The sequence below is a fragment of the Sapajus apella genome, unplaced genomic scaffold (genome assembly GCF_009761245.1).
Source record: "Sapajus apella isolate SASKATOON/1434 unplaced genomic scaffold, GSC_monkey_1.0 scaffold202, whole genome shotgun sequence".
Lineage (NCBI taxonomy): Eukaryota > Metazoa > Chordata > Mammalia > Primates > Cebidae > Sapajus > Sapajus apella.
Genome location: NW_022437142.1, coordinates 192186 through 202604, shown reverse-complemented (window position 1 = coordinate 202604; position 10419 = coordinate 192186). Strand labels below are relative to the sequence as shown.

The 10419-nt window shown below is 57.2% G+C and overlaps 1 protein-coding gene and 1 long non-coding RNA gene across 4 annotated transcripts in view; one reads left to right on the top strand and one right to left on the bottom strand.

Annotated features, from left to right (window-relative positions):
• Nucleotides 1-8728, bottom strand: part of P2RX1 (purinergic receptor P2X 1) — an 18119-nt gene extending 9391 nt beyond the window's left edge. For all 3 annotated transcript variants that reach the window (XM_032270041.1, XM_032270043.1, XM_032270044.1), the window contains exon 1: nt 8252-8728. In XM_032270041.1, the coding sequence (XP_032125932.1) occupies nt 8252-8643 (392 nt within the window). In that variant the 5' untranslated portion in view covers nt 8644-8728. The remainder of the gene's footprint in view (nt 1-8251) is intronic.
• A 73-nt stretch (nt 8729-8801) lies between these two features.
• The window catches only part of LOC116543981, a 2063-nt gene continuing 445 nt past the window's right edge, over nt 8802-10419 (top strand). Inside the window, exons 1-2 of the long non-coding RNA XR_004265774.1 lie at nt 8802-8890; nt 9563-9879. This is a non-coding gene — a long non-coding RNA (uncharacterized LOC116543981). The remainder of the gene's footprint in view (nt 8891-9562; nt 9880-10419) is intronic.

Genomic DNA, 10419 nt, shown 5'->3' with positions numbered 1-10419 from the left:
GTGTGTGTGTGTGTGTGTGTGTGTGTGTGTGTGTGTGTGTGTGTGTGTGTGTTGGCATGGGGGTGTGTGGCTGTATACCTCCAGGGCAAATCTATGAGGGCACCTGTGGGCAGATGTGTCATTCCTCTCCACTCCTTACCCTGCCCCAAGCTCACCTGTCCGAGGGGAGCTCAAAGCAATGTCCCCTTCTCCTTTCCCCAGGGCTCAGGCCGGTAACAGAACTCTCCAGGCCTGAGTCCCAGAGTCACCTCTCTCCCCGCTGCAGGCCCCAGGAGGCCACCCACCAACATCCTCTCCTTCCTCCTCATGGTCCACCCACCTCTCCTCCAAGCCCCCCTCTCACCCTGGCATTGGGGCCAAGCCGCACACTCCGAAAGCCTCAGCTTGGTCACTGCTGTCCCCTGCAGGTCCCAGAGAGCAACAGGTGAGGCATGACAAAGGCCCCTGGCTCGCAGTGCCCTGAGTCTGTCACGCTGCCTGCAGCCCCATCGGGGAGAGTGACGGCGTCGCCCATCCCCCTGCCCTCCTTGGGTCCCTTCCTCCAGGAAGGCCTCTGGTTCTGTGTCCAAGCCAGAAGGAGCTGATGCAGGGGGGAGGGAGCTGCTCCGTGTTCTGAGCCCCTCTGCAGACAGGCCATGGACCTCCCTCTTGGTGTCCCCCAACCCCAACAGCTTAGCGACCTTTCTATATTTACCTGATACCAACTTATAACACAGCCAGGGAAACTGAGGCCTGCAGGAGTGGTACTCCCCCATGTCCCCATGCTTGAGGCACCCAGCCCAGGATTCAGCCCACCTCCGACCAAGCAACACTGGTTTCCACGCGGCTCCCAGGAGGCAGAGCACAGCGGGCAAACAGAGCCACGTGGAGCCTGCAAGCCTGATGGGGCTGATGCACTCAGCGTGCATCTGTGTCTGCCCTTTCGGCTGAGGGTCTAGAGGGTCAGTCAAATCTGGCATTCATGACCTCAGCTCTTACGATAATGGAATGACTATGGGCCGGGCACGGTGGCTCACGCCTGTAATCCCAGCACTTTTGGAGGCTGAGGCGGGCAGATCACTTGAGGCCAAGAGTTCGAGATCAGCCTGGCAACATGGTGAAACCCCATCTCTACTAAAAATACAAAACTAAGCTGGGTGTGGTGGTGTGTGCCTATAATCCCAGCTACTTGGGATGCTGAGGCAGAGAATTGCTTGAACCCGGCAGGCAGAGGCTACAGTGAGCTGAGATTACACACTGCACTCCAGCCGGGGCGACACAGTGAGATTCCATTTTAAAAAAACAAACAGAATGATAGAAGGACTGTGGTGCCAGCCCACTCCTCCAAAGCCATGCTTGCATCTGGTCTTATTATCATCACCCTGGAAGGCAGCCTAGAGGGCCTGACGTCAGACACGGCGTCTTCAGAAGCCTCTCCCCTTCCAGAAATAACCCTGCCATGCTTTCTACCTTGTCATCAGCAATCCCTCGTCCTGGGGCTCTCTGAAGGCCTCCTCGTGGAAGAGGCCACATGGTGGAGTGGCTGAAGGTCAGGGGCCAGCCCTGCTGCTCCCCAGCTGTGTGGCTTCAGGGTAGACACTACACCTCTCTGAGTTTTCTCAATAAAACAGAGGTGATGCCACCTACCTCAAAGGCACTTATTACTCAAGAACTATTTAGCCGGGCGCGGTGGCTCACATCTATAATCCCAGCCCTTTGGGAGGCTGAGGCAGGCGGATCACAAGGTCAGGAATTCAAGATCAGCCTGACCAACATAGTGAAACCCTGTCTCTATTTAAAAAAAAAAAAAAAAAGAAGTATTTAGTGAGGCCCTACTATGTACTCAGCCAGGGCTCAGGAGACGAAGGCGTCTAGGTAAATGTCTGGGGAAAGTTTCCATGAGTTCTTTTTTTTCCTTTTTTTTTGAGACAGAGTCTCACTCTGCCACCCAGGCTGGAGTGCAATGGTGCAGTCTCGGTTCACTGAAACCTCTGCCTCCTGGGTTCAAGCAATTCTCCTGCCTCAGCCTCCCGAGTAGCTGGGATTACAGGCACGCACCACCACACCCAGCTTATTTTTGTATTTTTTGTATTTCACCACGTTGGCCAGGCTGGTCTTGACCTCCTGACCTTGTGATCTGCCCACCTCGGCCTCCCGAAGTGCTGGGATTATAAGCGGGAGCCACTGCGCCCAGCCTCTATGAGTTCTTTTTAAGGGAATCAGCACACTGCCTGGCACTCAGGAGACACATATAACACAAACGTCCCATTTTCACTGTTATCTGTTCCTCCTTCACAAATCCCTCTGTCAATGTCAATCCGCCCCCATTCCCTGAGTGAGCTGCCTCAGACACGCTGTGTCCCCAGAATTCTATCTCCAGACTGCGCTCTCCCCTGAGATTCAGTTCCATATAGTCATTCAGCAAACATGAGCCGGGTGTGGTGGCTCAGGCCTGTAATCCCAGCACTTTGGGAGGCTGAGGCGGGAGGATCACCGAGGTCCAGAGTTTGAGACCAGGCTGAGCAACATAGCGACACTCCATCTCTACTAAAAAACAAAAACAAACACGTATTTTTCCAGCCCTATTATGCACCAAGCACTTTGAACAAAGCAAACACAAAAGTGAACAAAATAAACACAAATCTTGCACCCGAGAGACTTACACAGGTGCTCCTGGAATCACGATGGAGCTGTGGCCGGATGAACCCATCCTGACTTAAAAGTGCTCTTAGTACCCCCAGGAAAGCCACCATAAAGTCAAAGAATCCAAGTCAAACCATTGTTAAGTCCAGATGCTCCTCAACTTACAATGGGGTTATGTCCTGATACATTCTAAACTGACCCATGGGAGTGGGGGACCGTCTGTATTATAAACGTCCACATTTCCAACTGCTGGGTGACTCACAGCTCGCCACCCCTTACCTACAATCTCACAGGTTCCTCAAGCTCAGCTGAACCGTTTCGAAAACAGCCCTGCACTCCCTCAAAAATTAAATTTGACCCAGAAATTCCACGCCTAGGTGTATACCTAAGAGAAATAAAAACTTAAGTCCAGCCTGGGCGAGGTGGCTCACACCTGTAGTCCCAGCTCTTTGGGAGGCCAAGGCAGGCAGATCACTGGAGGTCAGGAATTTGAGACCAGCCTGGCCAACATGAGGAAACCCTGTCTCTACTAAAAATACAAGAAATTAGCTGGGCATGGTGGCATGTGCCTGTAATATCAGCTACTCGGGAGGCTGAGGCTGGAGAATCACTTGAACCCAAAAGGTAGAGGTTGCAGTGAGCCGAGATCACACCACTGCACTCCAGCCTGGGCAACGAGAGCAAAACTCCATCCCAAAACAAACCGAAACACAACCTATGTCCACACAAAAACTTGTACACAAATATTCACGGCAGCATTTTCATAAGAGCCAAGAAGTGGAAACAGCCCCACTGTCCATCAGCTGACAACTAGATGATCAAAATAGAGCCACACAGTGAAATATTATGTAGCCTTGAAAATGGATGAAGTGCTGACGCGAATTACAACCAACGTGGATAAACCTTGACAACACTGCAGTAAGGGAAAGAAGCCAGACACAAAAGACCATGTATCATAGGATTCTGCCCACGTGAAATACCCAGAATAGCCACAGCAGGCTGTGGGGAGGGGAAATGGCGGGCGATGGCTAAAGGGTGGGAGCTTTCCTTTTGGGCGGAAGAAAATGTTCAGGAATCAGTGGTGATGGTTGCATAACTCTGTGAATATGCTAAAAACCACAGAATTGGATTTTTATTTTAATATGATGTTTTGTAGAGACAGAGTCTCTGTTGCCCAGGCTGGTCTTGAACTCTTGGCCTCAAGGGGATTCTCCCACTTCAACCTCCCAAATTGCTGGGATTACAGGCATGAGCCACTAAGCCCAGCCAGAATGGTATTTTTTAAAGGGTAAATGTTATGATATATTAAATTTCTTTTTTCTCTCTCTCTTCTTTCTCTCTCTCTCTTTCTTTCTTCCTTCCTTCCTTCCTTCCTTCCTTCCTTCCTTCCTTCCCTTTCTTTCTTTTTCTTTCTTTCGTTCTTTTTTTGAGATGGAGTCTCTCTGTCTCCCAAGCTGAAGTGCAGTGACACGATTTTGGCTCACTGCAACCTCCACCTCCTGGATTCAGGCGATTCTCAAGCCTCAGCCTCCTGAGTAGCTGGGATTATAAGCACCCACCACCACTCCCAGCTAGTTTTCGTATTTTTAATAAAGACAGGTTTCATCGTGTTGGCCGGGCTGGTCTTGAACTCCTGACCTCATGATTTACCTGCCTTGGCCTCCAAAGTGCTGGGATTACAGGTATCAGCCACTGCGCCTGGCTTACAAAATTATTTCAATGCCGAGTACTAACTGCTATACAAACAGAAACTCAACTGGACCAAACTGATCTCTTTAGAACTTGTTCCCCTGCATCCTCATCATGGAGAATGGTGCTGCCCCACCCCATCGCCCAGGCTCGGCACCTGGGCAGCGTCCTCACAGCCACCCTCCCTGTCATATCCACACTCTTTGGGTCCCTCAGTCCTCCTGTCGTCCCTCGGCTTTCATCTAAGGACCCAGAAGCGATCGTGGCAGGAAGGCTGAGATGCTGGAGGAGCTGGGGCAGGTGCGGGGGCAGCTCTGGCGCGGGCTGAGGGGCCCAGCCAGGTGGCTGATGGGACACAGGGTATGATCATGGGCCACAGGCCGGAGTTGACCACATGGGGCATGAGCTGTCAGACAGCAGTGGCCTTGAGGAGGGGCACGACCAGACGCCAGGCCTGGGAGGACTGCTCAGAACTGAACCCACCCTGAGGCCCCAACGCAACCTACAGACAAGTCCAGGAGCATGTGAGCATTTATTTCCTGACTGCGGGATCTTTGTTCTGTTTGCGTCTGTATTTTTATTGTCTAGAGTAATGCTTGGCACATAGTAGGGGCTCAATAAACACCTGTGTATTGCATGACTAAATGAATGTGGAATTGAATCACAGGCCAACGATTTGTGTTTTTAATTATTTTATTATTTTTTTCTTTTTTCCCTTTTTCTTCCCCCCTCTTACGATGGCTAAGATAATTTTATTTTTATTTTTATTCTTTTTATAAGACAGGGTTTCACCATGTTGTCCAGGCTGGTTTTGAACTCCTGACCTCAGGCGATCCGCCTGCCTCAGCCTCCCAAAGTGCTGAGATTACAGGCGTGAGCCACCACGCCCGGCCATTATTTATTAATTTTTGAGACAGGTGTCACTCTGTCCTCCAGGCTGGAGTGCACCGGCGCAGTCATGGCTCACTGCAGCCTCAACTTCCCGGGCTCAGGTGATCCTCCCACCTCAGCCTCCTGAGTAGCTGGGACTGCAGGCACACGTCACCACACTCGGCTAATTTTGTTTTGTTGTATTATTTTGTAGATACAGGGCCTCCTTATGTTGGCCAGGCTGAGCTCAAAACTCCTGAGCTCAAGTGATCTGCTCACCTTGGCCTCCCAAAGTGCTGGGATTACAGGCAGGAGCCACCACACCCAGCTAATTTTTGTATTTTTGGTAGAGACAGGGTTTCACCATGTTGGTCAGGCTGGTCTCGAACTCCTGACCTCAGGTGATCCGCCCACCTCAGCCTCCCAAAATGCTGGAATTATAGGCGTGAACCACTGTGCCCAGCCTTATCTGAGACCATCTTAACTGGAAAGAGGGTCAGCTCAACTCAGCCCAGCCTTCTGGTATCAGGCCCACTCACGTCCTCCCTTGCCCAGGATTTCCTGGAAGAGCATGCCTAGCAAAGACCACTGCCTCAGTTTCCCTCCTCAGAGTCTGTGTTCTCGGCGTCTCAGCCTCTCTGCTCAGCCTCAGTAACTGTCCATCTCTGAGTCTCAGGGCCTCCCTCCCTTCGTCTGAGCTGTGCTCCGGTGTTTGGCCCTCTGTCCAGGTTGGTGTCTGTGTCCACCCATCCCCGACCCAGGCTGTGCCCTGTCTCTGGGATGCAGGGACCTGGGCTCTTCTCTCAAGCTCCTTTCCATCCCCTGGCAATGCCCACAGGACCAGACATGAAAGCAAAGCCCTCCCCAGGAAACAGCCACATGCTGAGCTGAGTGTCCTTTAGGGAGGTCCCCTGCAACCCCTGCCCCAGGGGCGGGTTAGGAAGCTGAGGTCTGAGATGCCAAGACCAGGTCCAGGCTGGGTCAGGGGTTGGGTTTGCAGCTGTGGGTTCCTGGCTGACAGGTCAGTGCAGTACTGGGCAGTGGCCAGACGAGGGCGCAAGGGACAGCAGGAGCCACAGCCCACGCGTGAGCTGGAAGGCTGGGCTTGGAGCTCTGGGGTCGGTGTTGAAGGACCCTGCCTTCCTTCCACCCTCTGCTGTGTGACTCAGGCAGGCCAGTGCCCTCTCTCTGAGGATGCTTCTTTCCAGAATATCAAGGCTGACTTTGGAGCCCTGCAGGTGGGTGAGTTCAAATCCTGTACTCAGCTGTGGGATCCTGGCTGGACCCCTGTGGCCCTGGGCTCCACGGACATCGAGAAGGGCCACGGCCATCTGGAAGCTGATGAGACAGTCTTGGGAGGCAAGACGGGCAGGAGGGTGGTAGTGAGGTCCCCATCACTGGAGGTTTAGGTTCCCGGCTGGGCGGCAGCTTGGGGCATAGGCTGTGGCTGTGGCTGGGTGGGGGGTGGGGGAGGGGTGGGGGAGGGGTGGGGGGAGGGGAGGGGTATGGGGGAGGGGAGGGGTGGGTGTACGGGGTGGGGGCTCCCACCCTGACAGCCTGTGACCCTCACACAGGAGCCCCTCACACCTGCAGATCTGAGAGCAGAACTAGGGAGCCGCAGGGGCAGAGAGAGGACAAACTTCCCCCTGCCCCCCGCCCCCACCTCTTCCAGCAAGGGTGGGCTGGGCCTCAGCAGGCAGCCTCTCTCTTCCAGGGAGGGTCAGGAGTGCCGCTAGGTGGACCTGAGGCCTGTCCTGCACCTGGCATCCCGTCATAAGTGCCCGCTAGAAAGGATCCCAGCTCCTGTGATGGCGAGGAAGGAGCAGGCCCTGCAGAGGCCGGGGGTCAGGGTGTGTACGGGGCTCTGTGCCCTTGTGTGCCAGCTCAGCTCCAACCCCGGCTGTGCTGCTGACTCGCCGTGGACCTGGAAGGCCCACTGCGCCTCTCTGGGCCTCAGTTTCCCTCACAAGCTCAAACAGCATCGCAGATGTCAAATTGGTTTCTGAATGAGAGAGGAGACAGGCCAAGGCTGGGGCCTGGCCCTGGGTGCACCTGGCCAGCTCTGAGCTTTGGGGACTGGGGGGGCAGAGGGACGGCTCTTTTGGGAGCTATTCATTTCAGGGGGACTGGGACGCTGAGGTCCTTGTTTGGGCCCTGGGTCAGCCTGCCCTGGACTCCATTTAGCAGTTCTGGTTTGGAACCGTGGTAAACATGATGTGGAGACCGAGTCTCAGAATCACGCAGCAGAGTCAGGCAGGGGCTACTGGGCACCCTGAGGCCCCCAGCAGGGGCTGAGCCCCCGCCAGCGGCCCTGGGGCCTCCAGGAGCCCTCTGCAGAGTCACTGTGAGTGGACAAGATGAACCACACACAGGGGACATGCACCAGCCACAGGGCAGACATGGGCACAACCATATGCACACACAGTGGTCCCCACACGTGAGCAGCCAGCCCCGTGAACACACATGGCACCGAGTCCATGCGCACACCCACGTGTGCCAGCCTCTGCCAAGCCAGGCCTGCCTCCCGGGAGCACCGGACTGCAGGAGCGGCCCCCGCTGCCTCTGACTGCAATCCCGGCCGGGCAGGACAGGTCCAGAGATGCCCGGGAAGAAACTGTCATCCCAGGGAGCAGAACCTCCGATCTCCGGCCTCTACCTGACATGCCAACGTGAAGGCACCAGGCCTTCAGGCGGCGGCGGCTTCTCTGCTCCAGGGGCCTCAAACCTCTCCGGATGCCCCTCACTTAGGCCGGGAAGGTGACAGCAGAGCCTGTCCCTCTCTGACCTGTGCATCCGTGGCAGCGTGGTTTGGCAGGCGGTCAGAGGTGGAGGGCTCGGTGGCTGTGGTTGGTGGGCCCTGGCCCTGAACGCCACCCCTCAAAGGAACCCCGACACTGAGCTGGTTCCTCGAAACCCCACAACTCTGCCTCCCGTTCACCAAAGGCCCCGGACAGGGCTTCCCCTCCACTGCTGGAGAGGAAGAGGCCTCCCTGGTGTGTCAGAAGGTGTCTCGGGGCCTGGGGGACAGGCCTGGGGCAGGGGCGGGGACAGCGGGAGGCGCCGGACTCACCCCACGACATAGACCAGGACCAGCAGCTGGATCAGCCGGAAGACGACGCCCACCTTCTTGTTGCGCACCAGCACCATGCGGGGGGTGTCGTACTCGAAGAAGAAGGCGGCCAGCTCGGCCCGGAACCGCCGCGCCATGGCAGACTGGAGGGGGCTCAGAGCCCACCCCTGCCCGGCCTCTGCTCTCACGGTGAGCCGGTGCCGACACCCACGTGGATGGCAGGGCTTCTGGGGGCTGCGCCGCCCCTGAGGAAGAGTGGGGGCCGTGCAGGTGGGGACAGGGCCGGAGCCAGGGGTCCGCTGGAGGCGTGTGGGTTGGAGGCAGAAGCCTGGGGCGGTCGGAGCAGCTCTTGGCCCCTGGAAGGCAGGAGACTGCAGGCCTGCCTCGCCCATGGACAAATAAATTCCCAAAGATAGACGGGGCGGGGCCGGTGGGGCCACCCAGGCCCAGCCCCGCTGCCCCTCCTGGCTCTGCCTGGCCCTGCTGGGCCTCCGGAAGCAGGAGTTGTTGGCAGGAAACCACTGGCCACCCGTCACGGGGGCAAAGATAAAGCTCTCCGCCGGCTCCTCAAGTTACCCCTCCAAAACCTGGCAAGATGGAGCTCTGGCCAGGGCCGGGGGGAAGCTGGAGTCGCCTCAGGTTCAGAAGCCCCGCCCCTGCACCCCCGTGCCCTCCCCTGCCCGCCAAAATCAGCCGTCCATCCCCAGCCCCAGCCCCGTCCACCACCCTCCCCCTCCCCCGCCAGGGCTGGCCGCTGAGTCCCTGGGGGCCTGTAGTGAGCGGGACAGAGAGGAAAGAGGCTCTGAGTCCAAGCCTGGCCCGGCCCGGCTGACCGCAGCGCTGAGCTGGTATCTCTGTCCCCCACCCCTCCTCTCCACCACCTGCCCTGCCTGGGCCACCATCGGAGGGAGAGAGGTGGCAGGTGCCGGGCGAGGCAGGCACCACATCTACCACACAGGGCCGTCGGGGGCCCAAGGCCAGCGGAGAGCCTGCCCTTGGAGGTCCCTGGCTCTGCCGCTTCTTGGCTGTGGGCGCTGGGTACCACCTCGCCTGTCCGAGCCAGCTCCCTCGTCTCTAAAGTGGGGTGATCAGGGCTGCTCCTCCTGGGTCGAGGCTCCCGGGGGATGGGTCCCAGCAACACGGAACAGAACGGGAGGCCACTGTTGACTTTGGGGCACAGCACCTCTGCAGCCCCCACCTTCGCTGTCCAACCCCAGCTAGGGCCTGAGCACTGGGGTTTGGGGCGGGCATGGGGTCCCATGTTAGTGCCTCAGAGCTGGAGGCCTCCAAGCACCATCCCTCATCTTGCAGACGAGGAAACGGAAGCTCAGAGAAGAGAAATGAGTTGGCCAAGCTCACCCAGTGGTACTGGAGGTCCCAGCTGGAAGCAGGGCCTCGGAGGCCCCGAGTCCCAGCTGCCCCACCCCTGAGACTGATAAGGAGTCTTCTTCCTGGCAAGCCGTTAGCTGGAAGTGCTCCGGGCAGGGAGCCAGGCCTGGGGCTGGGAATCCCCGCAGCCTGTCTGAATGGGGGTCGCCCACAGAGGGCTGCCCAAGGCCCCTTCCAGCACCCCGGTCTGTCTCTCCTTGTCAAGTGGACCAGCCTCACCCCTCTCTTCTGCTAATCTGGTGGGTGTCGTGGGCTTTTCTAGAGAAAATCCAGCGATGTTGGGAACCAGAGCTGTGGCGGCTGTCCCCTGATCTTGACCCCAGACAAAAAGGCCAGTTCCTTTCCCGGCTGCCCTGTGGCCACGGAATGGGAGGCGCCAGGACTCAGCTGCTTGTGATGGGGACTGGGGTGCATGCTGAGAGCTCGTGGGCCTTTCTGGGTCCCCTTTCAGCCACTTCTCCCTGACACGCACACCATGTTCTGGAGAGTGGCTGGCACTGTGGAATGGGAGGGAAAGGAGGGAGGGAGGGAGGGAGGGAGAAAGGAAGGAAGGAAGGAAGGAAGGAAGAAGAGAGGGAGGGAAGGAGGAGGGAGGGAGAAAGGAAGGAAGGAAGGAAGGAAAGAGGAAGAGAGGGAGGGAAGGAGGAGGGAGGGAGGAAGGAAGGAGAAGATGGAGGGAGGGGGAAGAAAGGAAGGGAGGGAGGAAGGAGGGAGGAAGGAAGGAGGGGAGGGAGGGGAAGGAAAGAGGAAGAGAGGGAGGGAAGGAGGAGGGAGGGAGG